At 40.4% G+C, this 19,509-nt stretch overlaps 2 protein-coding genes across 9 annotated transcripts; both read left to right on the forward strand.

The window, feature by feature from the left end:
* Positions 1 to 20: 20 nt before the first annotated feature.
* Positions 21 to 7,683, forward strand: LOC147168872 (seipin-like). Of its 7 annotated transcripts, none has more exons than XM_086084759.1 (11): positions 36 to 827; positions 1,013 to 1,238; positions 3,137 to 3,304; positions 3,966 to 4,215; positions 4,367 to 4,445; positions 5,180 to 5,323; positions 5,452 to 5,487; positions 6,438 to 6,572; positions 6,710 to 6,807; positions 7,344 to 7,460; positions 7,548 to 7,683. In XM_086084759.1, exons 4-11 carry the CDS (start codon positions 3,971 to 3,973, stop codon positions 7,606 to 7,608), a joined length of 915 nt encoding a protein of 304 aa, XP_085940885.1. In that variant the 5' UTR covers positions 36 to 827; positions 1,013 to 1,238; positions 3,137 to 3,304; positions 3,966 to 3,970; the 3' UTR covers positions 7,609 to 7,683. The 7 variants fall into 7 exon arrangements, with proteins under 7 accessions (XP_085940889.1, XP_085940888.1, XP_085940885.1 ...); XM_086084760.1 differs by having other exon boundaries at positions 1,022 to 1,238; XM_086084758.1 differs by having other exon boundaries at positions 50 to 174.
* Positions 7,684 to 8,518: 835 nt separating this feature from the next.
* nxf1a (nuclear RNA export factor 1a) lies at positions 8,519 to 19,203 on the forward strand. 2 transcript variants are annotated; one of them, XM_086085391.1, is made up of 23 exons: positions 8,519 to 8,682; positions 8,858 to 8,948; positions 9,474 to 9,524; positions 10,779 to 11,001; positions 11,337 to 11,487; positions 11,575 to 11,658; positions 11,765 to 11,869; positions 11,987 to 12,067; positions 12,776 to 12,845; positions 13,020 to 13,108; positions 13,198 to 13,305; positions 13,382 to 13,491; positions 15,702 to 15,738; positions 16,661 to 16,729; positions 16,838 to 16,893; positions 16,978 to 17,085; positions 17,542 to 17,600; positions 17,711 to 17,826; positions 17,909 to 17,951; positions 18,146 to 18,224; positions 18,505 to 18,687; positions 18,765 to 18,825; positions 18,906 to 19,203. In XM_086085391.1, exons 1-23 carry the CDS (start codon positions 8,674 to 8,676, stop codon positions 18,942 to 18,944), a joined length of 2,022 nt encoding a protein of 673 aa, XP_085941517.1. In that variant the 5' UTR covers positions 8,519 to 8,673; the 3' UTR covers positions 18,945 to 19,203. The 2 variants fall into 2 exon arrangements, with proteins under 2 accessions (XP_085941517.1, XP_085941518.1); XM_086085392.1 differs by lacking the exons at positions 8,519 to 8,682; positions 8,858 to 8,948; positions 9,474 to 9,524 and adding an exon at positions 9,114 to 9,404.
* The last annotated feature ends 306 nt before the right edge of the window (positions 19,204 to 19,509 follow it).

The following is a 19,509-nucleotide window of genomic DNA, read 5'->3' on the forward strand; positions in this document are numbered from 1 at the left end:
GCCTGCATTTTAAAGTAATTTGACAGTAAAGACCGGAAGTTACGCTATTCACGCTTGAGAGCTTGACACTTAGTTAAGATGGAAGCAGCCGAAGAACAATGGACCGTGCCGGGGAGGACTCACCGTGGGACCGGCATGAAGGGGCTAGATGGGTAGCGAGCCTCCGGTTCTAAGGTGGGGGGGCAGCTTTGAAAATGACTCCAGGCTCCTAAACTAGCACAACAGCAACATATCGACACTACATTAATGCTGACTTTTCGTGGTCTTGAAACAATTAAGGGGCTGAACGGGCATATTTACTTTATACTTCAGCGGTTACAGAGAAGTAACCTACTGTACAGTTAACTTACACTAGCTAAATGAATTAATAATAATAATAATAATAATAAACCATTCATCAAATCTTCTGCCTCTCTGGCCAATCAGCATTCGTGGTGTTTATTTGTAGTCTTTGTGCGCCTTCAAAAGTAGAAATGGAAATACAGTAATTATCCTTTATCCTCCAATAGTTGGTAATTGTAAAGCTTGTTTGTGTTTTTGCTCGCTAGCGAAGACATTTGAGGCTTATTTGATTTACTTTACTGTACGAATAAGGTACATAGGTCTAGTTAACACACATTCTAGCAAAACCAGAAATAATTCTTCACTCAACCAAAACCATACAGTATATGTAGGCTCACCTGCATGTGACCCAAATGAGAAAAAGTGGCATGAAAATAGATGGATGAGGAATTAATGTACATTGGTGTCAGGGAAAAATGTCGACGTGCATGCCAGATTGAGATGAACTGTAGTGAGGTTCCAGTGAAAAGTACCAAAGCTTGCTGGTGAGTGAATGTTCTTCAATCTTCAATTCGCTGTAATTCTCAGGTGTACGTTTCAAAGTGCAGTTGCAAATGTTGAATGTCATAGCCTGGTGCCGCCCTGCACATCTACCGCTAATTCAACCGACGGTATAAATTCACTCGCGCCCCCCTGCTGAGCTGCCCTTCTGTCTCTTTTTCATCCCGAGCCACCCAAGAGGCCGAGGCATAAAAAGACACTGAGAGCGACACCCAGCCCGGCTTGTGGCCCCCTCCCCGCCCCCGCCAGACGCTTCTCAGCAGGAGCAGTCAACCGAAGGACCCCTCGGCAGTGCTTGCACCCAAGCCTGGGACAAGATAATGCGCAAAGGTGACCAGTTCATCAGTGCAGAGGATATCTACAAAGCTGACAGCAAAGGAAAGAGAAACGTGTCGGTAAGCAAACTGTCAGTGAAAGGGTAATGGAAGGGAGGGAAAAATCAGGATAAAGACATGAATGGAAGTAGCTATTGAGGGAGGCGGTTTATAATGAGAGAGATTATCACGTTGTCAGAGGCTGAAGGATGGGAGCCTCCGGAATCACCTCAGATATGCAAAGAGCAGGAGGAAGGAGGGCTTTGCATTGTCAGTTATTGACAGCCAACCATCCATCTTGACCATTGTTGTGATGTGCTTTCAGCTCTGTGGCATAAGGACAAAAAGAAAAGAAAATGCCAGGGCCAGCAAGGATTTCTTTGCTGGCGTAGGCACTATCTGAAACACTGTCCTATGTGTTTACAGCCTAAATTCGAATATTTGTTTCATGAAATTGCGATAATTTATTCCGCAGTCTATTCAAGTCATTTTGTAGTGTCTCTCTTGCCTGACAGCTTTCAGTATAGATGATAGATTTTTGTCCAATCAGATTTCAGCTACAATGTGTTGCCATGTCAATGTAATTTGGCAAAGGCCCACAGAATCAGTCCAGCTGGCGAATGTGTCTTAAACTACGTTAGCAGTTGGACTGTTTCTTGAACCAATCCGATTTCGTAACATCAGCATTTTTCCATCCTCTGATTGGTTGAGCAGACCAAAACTTGTTGCAGTCAAGTTCAACAAACAGAATGTCGGTAGATTACCTTCTCGGCGTTACTGTTCCACTCCAATCCTGTGGGGGGCGATAACCCACTTTAAATCAGACTTTTTTTACTGCTGGATTTGATGTCTCATTTTGACAACAATAACATCAGCGTTTTTCCATCCTCTGATTGGTTGATCAGACCAAAACTTTTTGCAGCCAAGTTCAACAAGCAGAACACGTCTATAGGTTACATGTTAGGTGTTACTTTTACACTCCAATCCTGTAGAGGGCAATAATGCGCTTTATAAAGCAGATGCCAAACACCAACACATCAAACTTCTTCCACTGATTGGTAAAAATAAATTCATCGTATGTAGTTTTGGGGTAAAACTGCAAACAAACAATCACAATATATAGACATGTTGAATTAATGCCTCAAAGCTGAGCCTTAATGTCTTTGTAACAAATGAAAGTTTGATCCAGCTTTCACAATGATGTGTCTATAATGGACTGTCTATTGAGTGTATGTCAACCCAAGATGTCACAAAGGCAACACCGTTTTTTGGTTAGCTCTCCTCCATGCTAATTACTCACACGGTGAGCATTGTTTTCACGTCGAAGAGAGCCATGTCAAAATAGCTGGTTTTACAATGCGCTCTATTGAGCTAACATCTGTTTTCGTTGCTCCTTTTTGTTATTCACAATGCATCTGCTACCTTCCAGTGACGTCGTTTCTTTCGTTCGCTCAGTCCAAAATCACAGAAGACATCCCACAATGCCTGTAGGCTGCATAAACAAAATCTCCACGCTCCCCTCAGTGGATCCCGCAAACAAAGACAATCTTCATCATATGAAATGATTGCTTTCTGTTCCCTTGGATGCAGACGAGACTGCGAATTTGATTTCAACTTGACATATTTTTGGTTATAAATGTCGTACTAAAATACAATAAGTCCCTGCCTGAGCACATGAGTTAAGAGTAAGCACCTGAATGTGATTTATCGTGTCATCTTAAGCCATTTGGTCGAAATAGATGATGAAAGCATTACGTGCAATCTAAGCATTATAAAAGTGTCCTTACTTAGAAGGCCACCTTTTATTCTCTTTTTGATATAAGGATAAACCCGAGGCCTTGATTGGTATTGATATTGTTTGCGGAATCAACATATTGCGTACAAGAACTTCTATTCCAGTAAACGCAAGTCAAAAAAGGTGCCAGACAAAAATAGTAACAGTGTGTTAAGTGTTTGCAATTCTGTCTCGTCCTCTGTAGGACTGTGTTCCAGTTGGCAACATTAGCTCCGCGGACAGGGGGCTGGACTAAACCGCTATCTCCGACTTGCAGAGGCTGGAAATGGGGGAGGTTACGGTCCGGTTCACAACATTTCATCTCACCAAGACTTGACTCTCCTCATTGTACATGGAGCTTCAGAATACAAAGGTAAGACAGAATACATCATTTCACATATCACATATTGGGCTATGTAAATATAGCATCTTTTATACCATGATGTCATCCATGTTTACTGTAAGTTTGTCTCATTTACACAATGATGACACAGCATAAATAACTGGACATGTACACTCTTGCTTAAGGGAACTTTCGTAGGATCAGGGATAGAAACTGTACATGTAATAATAATAATAATAAGAAGAAGAATAGTATAATTTCAAAGAATTCTCAAAAGTTATTGAAAATGTAAAATATGCCCTTTTTCCTCAAATGAGCTATTCAAAGGGGAAATGTGCTGTGTTGCTTTTTTATTTGCATTCTCCTATTTGTTTAGCAGAGAGCTCCTTAACACTATTAGCTTGCATAAAGTATTTTCAAAAATGCATAAAACAAAGTTAGGGAATGTTCATTATCAGACTTTCGCTTCCAAATAAAACAGCCCAACTTCTGATCCATCTGAAGTCATCTGATGTAAAAAGTCTTTTTCTTGTGACCTGAAATTTGACTCGCTGATTTCACGCTTCAGTCCAGTGAATGTGTGAGTTTGTTAGGTCCTCGAAAGTATGTGCATCTTTACCAGCATCGTGAAATGTTTTTATCCACACCGTGATTAAGCTGTTTTTGTTTTCTTCCATTTTTTTTTTTTTAGGTTTAATGGATCAAGCAAATCACGTTCAGTCTGGAGATGAACCGTTCGTCCCTTTTAGTGCTCTGATGACAAGATTAAACGATGCCACTGTCATGGCGTTGGCCCGTGTCCGTCAGAGGGCCGTGCACGGCGCTGTCGTGCTCTCTGCGCTGGTTCTGCTCCTCTGGATCTCCGCCTTTTTGTACGGGAGCTTCTACTTCTCCTACATGCCTCTGGCGGCTTATTCCACTCCAGTGCACTATTACTACAGGTGAGTGTGTGGCGTTCAAGGACACAGGGAAAGACATATTTAGCGGCATTCGCCATGAGTCATGCTGAAAGAGGCCCATTGTCCACACCTTTGGTTTCAAATCTCATTTATCCCTGTAACTATTGTTCAAATTCGGTTTTTGCCTTTGCAGGACAGACTGTGAGTCTCCAAAGTCTTTCATGTGCTCGTATCCCGTGGCCAACGTCTCACTGATGACAAACAACAAACCTGTATGTGCAATTACTCTTGTGTGAGCACATGTATCGCATACTTTACATACTTACATGCATTTGGTTTAAATGCTTGATTTGTAGAGATTAAACTACCTAATTGCATGAGTAATCAGACTCTAGAATTAAGATTAGGATTAGAACTGGATTTAATGATTAGTATATATTTGTAGTTTTCTGATAGTAAAGATTAAGATCGGTGTGTGTTTATTCACACTTTTTTTTTAATTGAATTTTTAAAATTGTGCAGGTACATCTCAATAAATGAAAATATTTGTAAAATATTCTTTAATAGATTCTTTTTTTTAAAGAGAGAAAGCCATATTGTATGTCATAAAGATTAAATAAAGTGAGTGAAATATTTGATGTTTTTTATATATTTTTATTTTTTTATTTTATGATCATAGTTTACAGCTAGAACAAATATCACTATCAAAATACTTTTAGTATAGCAATTATTAGGAACTGGCCTGCTTAAAAGTATTTTCTTGTTTTGTTTAATGAATCTATCTGTATGCAAGAATTTGAGTTTCACTTTTTGAATGAAAAGACTCGAATAAAAGACGTTTTCTGTGGTATTCAATTTTATCGAGGCACACCAGTATTCTCTATTAAATATATACATTATAAATTGGGATATGGAGGTGTCCAGGCTATGATACATGTATCCATTCATAATTAAAAAAAAAAGAAAAAAACATGTCTGCCATTTTAAAGGTATCCGTTATGTTCAGGTGTTGACCTTTGGCCAGGCCTATCAAATAACTCTGCAGCTGGACATGCCCGATTCCGAGACCAACCAGGAGCTCGGGATGTTCATGATCAGGACAACCTGCTTCTCTCGTGACGGACGCCAAGTGGCGGCGTCCGCACGTTCCGTGAGTGGCCCGCTAATTCCCCTGTTAAGATCCCAGGAAGCAGTGTCCGATTGACGAGTGTGTTAATAACCCGACCGTGTTTATGTTGACTCTGCTGATTCACTGCTGCGTTACTCTGTGATTCTCAGGCAAGGCAGCTGTCGGCCGCCTCCAGCTCTCGCTTTGTGAGTATTGCACTAATAACTTGCTCAAACAGAGTCTGCTGCTTCTGTGTGAGAGACATGTCAGTAACATGGCTAATAGGATGTCTTGGTTGTTTTATGCATTATTGTGTTATGTTGTAGTGTTAGGGATATCCCACAAGTGTAATTAATACCCCCCCCCCCAAAAAAAAAAGGTTTATAATTGGGTATGAAAGCCACATGATGGCACAAAGCACTACAGGAAGCTCCTCAAACCACTTTATCACCAAGAGGCCACAAGATGGCGCCAAAGCAGGACTTTTATGTTACAAAACAACAAAAAATATAGTGAATTACAGAGGGCTGTTTTTTGTTTTTGTTTTTTAAACTGCAAATACAGTATGTAAGTCTGAAAGTAGTGAATCATGAATAAGCAGAGGAACATTAATAATAAATAAAAGTCCTAAATATAATTTCACTGTCGTTTACAGGTGTCTCAATAAAAGGTCTCTGACGTTCTATCAAAATACACTAAATAAATGATAAAAGATTATTCATCACTATTTGGTGGGGTGAAGGCCTCGTTACCATGACAACCGGTTGTTGAGCTAGTGATTGCAACAAAGCAAGCGGCTGCTCAATGTTGCATGACAAACGCAAATAATCCTTCAGCCCTACATTGACAACTTCCAAACATTTGAATATGTGCTTGGTATCAAAAGCTTGTTCTTGCTTATCTGTGCTAACACTGCAGCTCTGCTTATCTTTTGTCTTTGACACGAGAGTAGGGTACTTCCATGCAGTCCAGGTGGCTGCACTCCAGAATTATTCACACATTTTAAGAAATAAGCAGATAACGAAAAATGTTCTTGGTTGTTCAATGTCATTTCTCACAACAGCAACAAAAAAATCCAAACTACTTTTATTCATTGTGACTTTGCTGGAGTGTTTACTAAAAATTTAACAACGCTGATGTGACACTCTTGTTGCAGAGTATGCTGAGGTACCAGTCGAACCTTCTGAGGACCATATCAACGCTGCTGTTCTTGCCGGTGCTCATAAGTGGAGCGACTGAGCAGAAACAAGTGTTGGGGGTGGAACTATTCTCAGAATACACAGACGACCCAGTGAGTGTGACTGCGTGTGAGCAGGCAACGCTACATAATCAGCCAAATTCTCAATCCAATCACGACCAAACTTTAGTTTATAAGATCTAGTTTACATTGTTAAAAATCTCAATGTCTATTTCGTTCCTCCTTAATAGTACTCCCCCTCGGCCACAGCCGTCATTGAGATCCTATCCAGCAAGGTGCAGATCTACTCGTCCCAGCTCTACATCCACGCTTATTTCACCGGTATAAGGTGAGAGGGCAACATCCTTTTTAACGGTCAATTTTTTTTCTGCAGGAAATGGCACAACAAATCAATTCTCATTTTAATAACAACACTATTGTGTTTGCCAAGTCCAAAATGACCTTGTAGATCCCGTGTGCTATTCAAACCTCTGCATTTTCAACGTAATACATCTTTGCCCAAGTTTAAATGGTGAATTAGCATCTTCTTTATATTTTTAGCATATTTGGACCTCGGGTGTCATATTTTTTACCACATGGAAATATGTTTTGGTATGAAACCAAATTATTTGAGTCTTTAAAAAATTCCATGTCCTTAGCTGAGATTTGAACCCACAACCTCAGAAATGTGAGCCAGACATGCTGACCACTTGTCTACTGTCCATATTTGTGTCATTTTTCCAACCATAAGGTCAACAAAATTAACTAAGAGTTTACCATGCAATTGACATAGCCAAACTCTACTGCGCACAGAAATGGGTAAGGCTATTTTTGTTGAATAAAAAAAAAAAAAAAGTATTAATAGAAGATGTATCCATTCTCCAGGTACTTGCTGTTCAACTTCCCTATCCTGTCAGCTGTCGTGGGCATGTCCAGTAATTTCATCTTCCTCAGTGTCCTCTTGGTCTTCAGCTACATGAGGCTGCTCTTGGGCAGACCAGAGTAGGTTAACGACATTCCTCATGCGTGCATGATGATCAGATTGCATCAGTTGATGAGTTGGTTCTCAATCTCTTTTGTTGTTGGCAGGCCCAATATGAGTGCAGCAGTCAGGTTGGGAAATGGCGACAACCGCAACATGCCTTCTTGAGACGGTTTTAGCTTGTAAGCTGTGCATGAATGATGACCAGCCCTCTCCTGAGCATAAAAAGACAATTAGTATGAATCAATTGAAAGTGTGTTCCTCCTCTATTGCCCTGTCACATTCTATGACCGTTTCCACTTATTACTCGATTGTACTGTACTTGAGCTGGACAAAGGAATTTGTCAATTAAAGATACAGGTGTCTCATTTCCTCACACCAGTCCATTTTGACTTTAATTATGTTATGTTATGTTATTTTTAGGAAGCTCCTCGCATAGTTTTAGGAATGACTGATGTACACGGACTGTATGTAGGAATGTAGAGATTGAACATGTGCAAATTTGGGACAAAGGTAAATCAATGATTGCTAGGCAGTCTTCAAATTGGCCCCAAAAAGTACGAAGTCCAGGGTGATATTAATTTGTTTAGATCAGTAACACCTGTGCAGGCACATTAGTGTATCTTAGGGATCAGCAGAAGTGCAGCAGAAAATATCCAGTTCCAATAAATTGGTCTGAAAATTATTATTTAATATGAATAGTATGTCTTTGTTCATCTATTTATACCAGCTTCCACTAGATGGTGGAAGCTACCTGTTGCCAGGCATAAAACAGAATTACCAATTGTCATTACGTATTTCATTTAATTTTGTGTCATTTTATTTGTTTTGTTTTCTTATGTCAACTTTATGCCTTTGTAGGCGCCATAATGGTGTGTAAACTGCATTAGATGACAAATTGAGGTTTATTTTATTGTGTTTATATTTGCAAATATAAATTTTGATCTACTTATGCATGAACGCAAAATTGAAAAACTAGAATACAATGTAAACTTGTCAAAATTATTGGTTAAAAATTTTAATGATACAAATATGGTTTGAGTATAACTAAATAATGGTGACGTCACAAGGTGCCGCCATTTAGACTTTCGCCAAAACAGAAAACTGCGGCGGCGACGACGCCAGTGACATGAACGTGTGCAGTAGATAAGGAAAAAACGACGTTGTCGTTTCGTCGCGTCACAAACACCAGAAGAAATATCAAAATAACAATAAGTGGACAATGCAAAAAAAATGTTCTGGGTGAGTCTACAACTATGTGCAGCTAAGAATGGGCCAAGTTTGGAGGCTAGCTAAAGCTAAAGCAGTGAATTGAAGCCGGGCCTTGTCAAGAGACAGTGTTTCGCTAATCTAATTATCCCCATTTTTAAAGCACCGGCAGTTTTGCATTTTGTTTTGTTTTTCTTGCCAATGTTAGGTACACCAGGTAGGTAGATGTGTGCCGTACGACATGGAAGCGCAGTGGAAACGTGCCCCCAACCTGCAGGTGACACGGGCGCTAAATCAGAGTAAGTTGATTTTCGACCATTTAACTTCCATTAATTCGGAAATATATGTATCGAAGCTGACGAGTGTAAATGTATTATTCATTTTATGTTAACTTATAACTTATAACTTATTGGCGTCGTATGGGTCGTTAGGAGTCTTAATTGTATACAGCGCATGCGTATTAGGTCGTAACTGCACGTCACCATAACGTAACCCGGAAGCTGAACGTGTACACATCCGCCATTTTAGTATCTAGCAGAAGGCGGTGAAGCTAACGAGGCTGAATTTAGCTGTTAGCTCGGCAGCGGCCCACTGTGGTGTTTCTTCTTTGTTACATTGCCATTTGTATGCGAAGATAAGTTGACTCAGCTCGCATTACCTGCCAACATAAAAACAACCCGAACCATCTCGTCTGTGTTTGGGTATTATTTCCTAACGCCCTTGCAGAAGGATGGCGGAAGGTGCCTCTTACTTCGGTAAGTAATTTCTTTCAGTACATCGTTAATCTTACTCCGCCTTTCCTTTCTGGTGCCTTGTTTATTCAGGCTCTATGCTGACAAGGGAGGTTAGATGCACTGGTTTCATGACTTCAGGAGGTAAACCTTTTCGTCCACGGCCTCACTTTTCTCCACAAAATCTATTAATGGGCCAGATTATATAATCACGGATTGAAAGAGCTTTAAAGCAGTACTGGCTCAGTTCTCTCACTATTAACTCTTTTATTTGCTTTGTTAGCTACATAGTCGCATACATATTTGCATACATATAGTGTAGATGCATATGAAATCACAGGTGTCAAACTCGTGGCCCGCCACAGCATTGTACGTGGCCTGCTAAAGCTAATCGAATGCATGTAGTTTGTTTCTTACTAAAATTTGCAACGTGACAGGATTTCTAAAAACTGAAAATATGTTAAAATGCAAAGTCTTGTTGGAAAGAAAACTTCAACGTTAGTACAGCACAGCCAGAATTTTGAAAATCGTATTAAGCGTTCCAGAGAAATCTATCTTTTTGTGAGAGATTTTTTGGGGGGGATTATTTATCAAAGTTCTCCTCAATTCTTCAATTTCAACTGCCTTATACGATTGGCAAACACATTTCAGTTAAAAATAATCCACCAATTTTTTGGGGCAGGCCGAAAATAATGAGACAACAGATCAAAATTAGTGTCATGAGTCAGACACTTGCCTTAAAAACTTGATTTATCGGTAACTAGCGCAGATGGAAGATTATTGGTGAGAAAAGCAGCGTGGCCAGCACAATAGGTCATATATGTAAGCAATCAAGAGTCCCCCCCCCCCCCCCCCCCGAATTTAGGCATTTGAAGTGATGATTCCATTTTTATTTTATTTTTTTGGGGAAAATTCCACAAAGATGGCGACCACTTGTCACCTTGCTAATATAATCTTTACCAAAATTGCAATTTGTCTACACATCTACATCTTGCAAACTTTTTTGTGACCAAAATCCTTTTAAAAATAAATAGAACTCTATATTTTATATCAGGCGCGTCAAACACATTTTTGTCAGTACAAAGCAAATTGGTGGATAGCTAGTTTTGAACTACTGTTCAAATGAAAGTAGGTTGGTAATGAAAATATATGATCACTATATATCAGTGTTACCAAATGTGAGTTAAGGTCAATTTGCTATTTTAGTACACATTTTTAGCAAGGAACATTAAGTAGACGCATTATGCCCGCCGGCCTTGTGTTTAATAGCTGTGATTTAAATAATCACTTTCAATTAGGCTAAAGCTAATTTCTCATTATTTTGTTTGTTGTTTTATCTTAAATGATATTGTATTTTTGATGACAGTGCACAAGTGGTAACATTTATTTGTCTTTCAGAGCACGATGACCGCGGACCGGGCAATCGCAACCGCAAAGGCAGAAGTTCCAATAAAGGTCGCTCTTACGAACGCTTCCGCAGAGACCGGCATCGTGGCAACCATGGCGGTGGAGGCAATGGAGGAGGCTTTGGGGGTCCAGGCCCGCGGTCCAGACTTGAAATGAATGATGAAGATGTGACAATGAATGAGAGCAGTCAAGACAACAGCAATCAGAACAGATTGTGAGTACGGCTATTTTGTAGTAGGGACGGGCGTTTATGTGGAAAATAATGATTGATTTCATTGATTTTAAACCAAATTACTAAAAACTCTTAGCTTCATTCCCATTTATGCCTACATTTTGAATACTTTCATCTTCTCGAACACTATTCTTTTTGTCAAGTGCAAAATGACCTGTTAATTAAGTCAAAATTGAAATTACGATCATAGTTGTAAAATGTCAAATTCACATACATCGAGATGTATTTTCTGTCAGAGAAAAGACAGCATCCTGGGTCGTTAACAAAAGCATTTCTAATACATGCGTCTCTTCTGGTAATTTATTTCTTTTATCCAGCACCCCCTACGGAAGGCCGTTTCGAAAAGACGGCAGAGACAGACGACAAGGCAAAGGAGGAGGTGGCGGCAAAGGAAGCTTCAGAGGAGACCGAGGTGGTGGTGGTGGCGGCGGTGGCGGCCGAAACCGTTCCGCCTGGTACAAAGTGACGGTGCGCATCGCTTCAGTTTGTACATCATCTGCACTTTTCTTTTCCACTATCAATCTTAATGTTTCTGCCAATCACATGTTTATCTAGATTCCTCATGGGAAAAAATATGACAAGAAATGGTTATTGGCTGCGCTTCAGAACATCTGCTCTGTAACGTATACACCTGTTCAGGTGAGGCGCAGCATCGTTGTTACACCTCAAACAATTGATGTAATGCAGAAAGGTCTTTTGTTTAGATGAGTTGTTTTTTTCATTGCATTCCGCTTTGCTCTTCCAGTACCACGTTGATCACAACAGAGTCCATTTCTATTTGGACGATGCCACCGCAGCCAGCGCTCTGCATAAATGCTCCCACAAGATAACCGACGTAGACGGTTACAAGGTGAGTTAGTTGAAAACATCGCCTGACATTAAACCAACATTCTCTAACACACATGCTGTCAATTTTAAACCTGTTTATTGGGCCTCATTTTATGGATGTGGTGTTTGTTCCCTTAAGGTGGAAGTGCACGTCAATCCTAGCAATCCACCTAACTTCCTCCTGTCTGACCTGAAACCTGAAGATATTGAGCATTTGAAGGCAAGTAAAAAATAATGTAGAAATTCCATCATGACTTTGAATGAGGGGATGTCATTTGACTCTGACCTTTTAAAAATATGCTATTTTCTAAGAGTTAGGGGTCCACATATACCACATTTTTGCAGACTGCGCACAAGCACTTACATTTGAGTACTTGCCGATATTTGTTAATGCCATTATATGTTTCAATTGTGAATGATCTTAATCAGATACTGCTCGGAAATACTAAACACATGGTAGGTGTTGGAACGTGAACATGTTTCACTAAAGTCTACCACCTTTTAGATTTATTACTGACATTTTAAACTTAGAAGCTTTGCCATACATTTCACTTAAGTGTAGCCTATAATGCGATGTATTGTGTTTCGGTTATAAAATAAAACCGTGAGCAGGGAAACCTAAGTGATACTTCACACCACATGCTGTTAACGACCAGCCGGCCGGGTGTCTTTCACCCGCGGTGTCGTGACAGGAGCGCGGCTTGCCTGGACGAGTCCGAGCAGCGTTGAGCTGAACTCGTTACTCATCATCTGTTTTGCAAAGTTAAGTTTGCAGTCTCTCCTGCAAAATGGATGATGAGCTTTGCTTGGGTGCCAACGGTCTGGCAAGCACCACATTTCTTTTCTGCTGCACTTGTACAATGAACCAATATTTTTAGGTGTTTAGAATTCATTTGTGTTTTGTTTTTGTTTTTTTACTCTACAACAGCAATGTATGGCAAAACGTTTTGATGGCTCACAACAAGCTCTGGACTTGAACAACATCCGGACAGACCCGGGTAAGTACACACTCTCAATCATTTTGCGGCAGCATCAGTACATAGGTCAGCACAGGTTCAATTATATGCTCTTTATTTTTATTTGTACTAAAGTAAAGGACTGCTCTTGACAGAAATAGCTGAGCGTTTATTGTCATGTTGTCTGAAACGTGGAATCACATTTTATCGCGACAGACCTGGTCTCCCATAACGTCGAAGTCATCCTAAATAGGAAAACAAACATGGAAGCCGTCATCAAGATTATTGAAGAGAACATTCCAGAGGTGTGGTGAAAGATGCACATCATGAATGTTAATGTTAAAACGCTTGTCCAATACTAATACTTTTCAATCTGCTTGTCTTCTCTTGCTAGCTGACCAGCTTGAACCTGAGCAACAACCGGATCCATAAATTGGATGAACTTATTGAATTGGTTACAAAAGTGCCTAATTTGAAGTGTCTCAACCTTTCCCACAATGAGGTGAGTGTGGAAACAACATCTTTTGTTTTTGTTGTATTTCTGTTTCCACACTGACCATGACACTGTTGCTGTTTAGCTGAAGTTAGACCGTGATCTGGACAAAGTCAAGGGCCTGAAGCTGGTGGAGCTGTGGCTGGTCAGGAACCCGCTGTGTGACCTCTTCAAGGACCAGGCCTCATACATCAGGTTAGTTGACCATTCTGGGGGGTGAGGCCAGTTGCTGTGCAGAGAACATCAAAGTTTAGATGTCTCTGCCAGACTGGTATGATAAATACAAAGACCAAATGAAGCCTTTGTCTTGATTAAAGGATGCTTGGTATCCCAGTAGGGGGAGATGACTAGATTGAGCAGAGCCAACTGATTTAGATTTTAATTCCCTGTTTGTGTGTGCGCGCGTGTGTGTGTGTAAGGAGCTCATTTCTTTGCAGGATTTCACCGTTAGTGTGTAAGGAGCTCATTTCTTTTCAGGATCTCAGTCGGTTCCAGATTTACTATTTAATCAAGGCAGTTAACCCCCCCCAAATACAGTGTTTTTGTGTCACCTGGCGGTTAACATTTCCTACTTCAACTGCAAATATTTTTCTTACTCTCCTAGATGTTGATTGAAAATTCGAGCTTCTCAATTTTGGCAGCTATCTTATCTTTTCCAATTTTGTCTGTGGGGGGGATCTTTTGTCAGCTCTTTTCGAAGGTACTCAGTGGTGCTGTGCCCAGCGCTCCTCCTGCTGAAATCCCCTTCAGGCATCCCATAAACAGCAGTCAAGTGCCAACACACCACAGGCTAGTACTCCTAAATTAGACAGAGGGTCATGTAACATTATGGACTGCTATAGGGCAAGGAAGATCTTGAGCAGCACTCCATGACTGCGTTGTGGTTCTGTATACGAGAGCGGGGCATTAAACCCATGCCCTAACTTGCGTATGGATGAAGTAACAAAAATGCACAGCCAGTGACTCCCCCTCGACTCCTAACTCCCTTGCCCACTCGGCTTCCCGTATCAGGCGGGTATGGAAGGCTGGATAGCCCATGACGGGTAAGATCCCACCTCCGAAACTTTGGGACAACCTAAGGCAGGCACAGTCACGATTACCCAGCCTCAGTCCCAGCGTGTGCGGTCTCACGCCACCAGTGGAGAAGAGGGACTGAACAGGAGAAGCCGATGGGTGGAGGGGGACACGCATTCGTCGATGAGCGGTGACGTACCAACCGACTGGCTCATCATCGGAATGGATGAATTAGCTTGAAAGAGCCTTTGATGGAAACATTCGGAACTGGGTATCAATGTTTTACCTGGCCACAAGAAGTAAAACGCTTCCTCTTCCATGCTGCTGGTGACTGCGACCAGAGCAACAACAACAACAAAAAAAAGTCAAATCCTGCATGGCAGGGTATCACTTGTCTGATCTACTCAAAGGCTTTGGCATTATACTTTTCAAACTCAATGTAGGATTTTGCTAATGTTAAGATTACTGAGTCGAGTACTCATTGTTACCTTAGCAGCTGCTGGGGGGCTAATGCTAACGGATTAGCAGTGGGGGGGGTTGGGCCCAGCTCACGCTGAAACCATCGTCTTGAGTTATTTTCTTTTATGGATAATCACGGAGCAACACGCTTCCTCATGCTGAGTTCTGCTCTGTGCTTCTCCTTACTCTTCATCCACTTAATCTACTCGCAGGTCTTCGTGAAGCACGTGCTGCGTCTCATTTCAATTTATTTTCCATCGGTTAGTGTGAGACCTAACACAACATTTTTCTTTTAGTACTACGAAAGGAACGCACCTGCTGATTTCCAGTGCAGTCTTGTCAGACTGGCTCTATATGTGTTTTGAGTGTGTTTGTATGTGCTTCTAGAAAAGTGTGGTTGTCGCTTCCCCATTTCCATATTGGGGGAGAGGGTGAGTATACCTTTGGGTAAGTGCACATGGGGGTGGGAATAAGTGTCGCTGCATGGGTCATAATGGAATAATTGTCTGCCGGGTTGTATTGTGGAAATTTCCAACACGTCCACATGAGATGATGAAATTCAGACACCTGTATTTAAAAAAAAATATTTATTTTACAAGAATGAATTGAAAATGGGTAATTTAGATATAATTGTGTTCAAATAAACTTACCAAGCACGTGGGAGGATACCGGAGCACGGGGAGAACATGCAACCTCCACACAGAAAGGCGAGAGACCAGATTCTAGCCAGTTCATATACACACACATGACGTTTGACACCACCATTATTTCCGCAGATGTGGCAGTGTAGCAGCTTTAAACTTGAGTGGCTGAAAGCACACAGTGCTATCAAATAGGCCAACAGGAGACAGCTACCTGCAGCCATAAATATTTAACATCGTTTACTTGATGATGATGATCTAATGTCTTTTGGATTTTTGTTCCCATGCCAGTGCTATGCGGCAGAGGTTTCCCCGCCTGCTTAAACTTGTGAGTACTTTTTGATTTATTTTTCAAAACTGCTCAACTAATTTGGTTATCTGTGTTGTTCCTTAAATTACACAATATACATCGGTGCCTTGAGATACGAGTTGATCCGATGTATATCTTTCGAGACATGATCCGTCTTTCAAATGTCTTTTTTTTTTTGGCAGTTTAGCAGATGGCAAAAAGTTCTTCAAAAAAGGCGTTACACTGTTTATTGACACACCCATTGAACAACAGAACGCTGATATGTTCTATTGCCCAGATGAGGCAAAGATAAAATGGCATTTTGATGTTTTTGTAACTGAAAATTCTATAAAGCCTGGAAAAGAAGACATGAGAGACTGTTCTTGACATGCAAGTTTTTTTGTTGCTTCCATTGATGTTTTTGGTCCTGGTGCCGGGTCATTTTGATTGTATGGTGTCTTATGAGCCCAAGCGGGCTGGACGTACTATTGAATTACATATTTAAAACAAACACAATTTTGCCTTTAGGTCAAATAGCTTAATGCTAATGAATAATTGGAAAGACCATAGAGAGGCTAAGGAAAAACACCAATGTCTGAGTTATAAGCCTTTAAGCCATGGCTGTCTCAGCACAACCAGTGAAATAACATATGTATTATTTATATTCGCTTATAAAAAATACACATAGCCATCTACCTTATGAAGCAGCTGGGAACCGCCTTCATGTGTAGTTTATTTCATTGGCCCAGGGTGGCCAAGGTTCAGACACCACAAGAGGCAATGTATTTTCTTTGAATTTGGAGGTCGAGGCTGAAAGAGATTGACATTTGACTAACAAGAACACTAACAAGAATTGTCACAAACCAGTTAAACTCGTATCTCATGGCACTACTCCAGATTGAGAGAATGGGAGTGTGACATCTGACATGCTTATCCCTTTCTTTTTCTTTTTTGTCTTAAGGATGGTAACGACCTTCCGCCGCCCATCGGATTTGATGTGGAAACTCCCACCACTATCCCCCCCTGCAAGGTTACTTATTTTGTCTCATGCAAAATAGTGCAAGACATTTAGTTTAAATTTTGCAGCCAGGTGATAATACGTCAAATAACTTGCATTCATATGTATTTCATAATCCAGGGAAGCTATTTCGGCTCGGATGAAATCAAGGGCCTCATCCTTCGATTCTTGCAACAGTGAGTTTGTGTTGGCAAAATCTAAAAACCGACAACAGCGGGGCACAACAGCACTTGAACCCGTTTCTCATGTGATTGTGTCAGGTACTACAGTATATACGATTCTGGGGACAGACAACCTCTTCTGGATGCTTACCATGACGGCGCTTCGTTGTCCCTCACAATACCGTTCTCCAACCAAAACCCTTCCAGGTAAAATTAAAATGTCAACGTAAACAACAGCATATAACATACTTTGCTGTAGTTTTAGATCCTTAATTCAATGTTATTTTTGGCCACACATTTCTCAGTACTGCATTTGTGATTGTGACTGAATGCGTGTGACTTTAAAAATGAAATGCAGTATGGTATTTTCAGCCGTTTTATTGAATGCTGGAAAAGCACAAGCACAATGAGCACGTTAACGCAGGAGCTGCTGTTGGCCACAGCTCACTCCAGGCACATTCACGGACATCATAGGCCAGGCGGTACATATATACTGTATCCTAACACTGACACTGTCATGGTTTTAGTTGAAATGTGCTTCAATTTGCTTCAAATTTTTTATTTGGTCTCGTTACCATATATTAGATAAGACTCTGGAATTTACCCCACTATAAATGTTGGTTTGCTGAACCCCCCCCCCCCTTTCTTTGTTAATGTTTTTAGGTCAAGTCTGGGAGAGTATCACAAAGACAGTCGAAACTTAAAGCGGGTCAGAGACACCAGTAAGTTCTTATTTAAGTTAACTGGGACTTTGTGTTAATGTCGTCATTTTCTATCATGTAATGTCTTCCCATTTTCAATGTGACTAACTAACTATGCTGTTTACTTGCAGCAATTCGCTTCAGACTGCTCAAGCACACGCGTCTCAATGTGGTGGCTTTCATTAACGAACTGCCCAAAACTCAGCACGACATCGCCTCTTTTACCATCGACGTCAATACCTACACTGTGAGTGTTTTGTCTGGCCGGCCCTGATGGTTTTTCTCAGTTTTGTTTTATAATTGAATTTTTTTTTTAATTTTCTCTACAGAATACACTACTGTCATTCACCGTGAGTGGAGTCTTCAAAGAGGGTGAGTTTGTCATTTTTGTTTATTTTTCACAAATTTTTATCGAGAACAAAAAGTGTTTTTTCTTTTAGAATAAATAAAAATATATATGACGTCTGTAATACTTTTTTTTTTTTTTTAATAATATATTAATTTATGTTTTATTGTTTAAATTCACCTTGTACTGTGGTAATAAAAATATTTTATTTTTATTTAAGTTGCTGTCAATGGAAAATCGCGAGACTCAACCATGGCCTTCTCTCGAGTTTTCGTCACAGTCCCTGCTGGGAATTCTGGGTAAGCGTCCTTCTGTATGGCTTAATTTTCCTGTGAATACAAAAAAATAATAATTTGGACATCGTGTATTTCAAACAACCACATATATAATGAATAGCATATAGTGTGCAATTTTTCCACATTTAAAATACATGACACAAGATTTGGGTTATTTATGGAGGCTAGAACGGATGAATGGCATTTCCATTCATTTCAAAGGGGAACGATGATTTGCGATACAAGTGATGGGAGGCGTCACTGTAGAATGAATTGTGACCACAAAACCAAATGTGTTCTGCAGCCTGTGCATCGTCAACGACCAGCTCTTCATTCGTCTGGCCACGACGGAAGAGATCCGCAAGGCCTTCGTGGCGCCCGCTCCGACGCCATCTTCCAGCCCCGTGCCCACTCTAACCGCACCTCAACAAGAGATGCTCACGGCCTTCTCGCAAAAGTCGTGCATGAACCTGGAATGGTCCCAAAAGTCAGTTTCTTTATCTTGAGTCAAATATGTTCTTTGTGGTGTTTTTCAAATGTCTAAACATTCCTTTGTCTTTGCAGATGTTTACAAGACAATGAGTGGGACTTCAACAAAGCGGCACAAATCTTCACACAGTTACAGGTAACAAGTTACTTTTGACCTATTTGCAATATTAGATGACACTAAAATACTGGTCTTTTTTTTCTCTTATGTCTCTACAGACGGAAGGAAAAATCCCTGATGTTGCATTCAACAAATAAACCATTCATTCATACCTCCTGTAAAATTTGAAATTGATACATTGGTTTGTTTGATAACTTTTTGTCTTATTTTGTTATGTGTTTCCCATGTTGGATAAGTGGCAGAAAATGGTAGAGTATAAAGTACAAGTTCCGTTGGCGTGGTTTTGTTTTAGCAGCCAAAGATGTCTGCAATTGGAATTCAGATTTGTGAGGTTTGTTTTCTTTTCACTGTGAATAGAAATATTGCTTTCATTGTATTAAAAACTTGTTTCCAGTATTTCAAATGTTGTTTTTCTTGTTTTATACTTTAAGTAGTGAATGCATTTCTTGAAGTACATACTTTTCAAATATAATATTTTGCTCTTTTCCAGCTTGTAAGTCAGAATTTGTAATGTCAGTAGTTGTCAGGTTTGTGTTTTTTTTGTTTATTTATGTCACCGATCATTAGGGCATGCATGTTAATCCAGGATAAAGGGCAGCAGGTTGATGCTAGGTTTGTGGGTCGGTGTTACAACACAGGAAGGACAGGTGCATTTGTGATCTGCGGTTCCCATATGACTGCTGCCCTGACATTAGAAGTCAT

Source organism: Leptonotus elevatus, chromosome 9, assembly GCF_054856555.1.
Source record: "Leptonotus elevatus isolate MCC_2025b chromosome 9, RoL_Lele_1.0, whole genome shotgun sequence".
Classification (NCBI taxonomy): domain Eukaryota; kingdom Metazoa; phylum Chordata; class Actinopteri; order Syngnathiformes; family Syngnathidae; genus Leptonotus; species Leptonotus elevatus.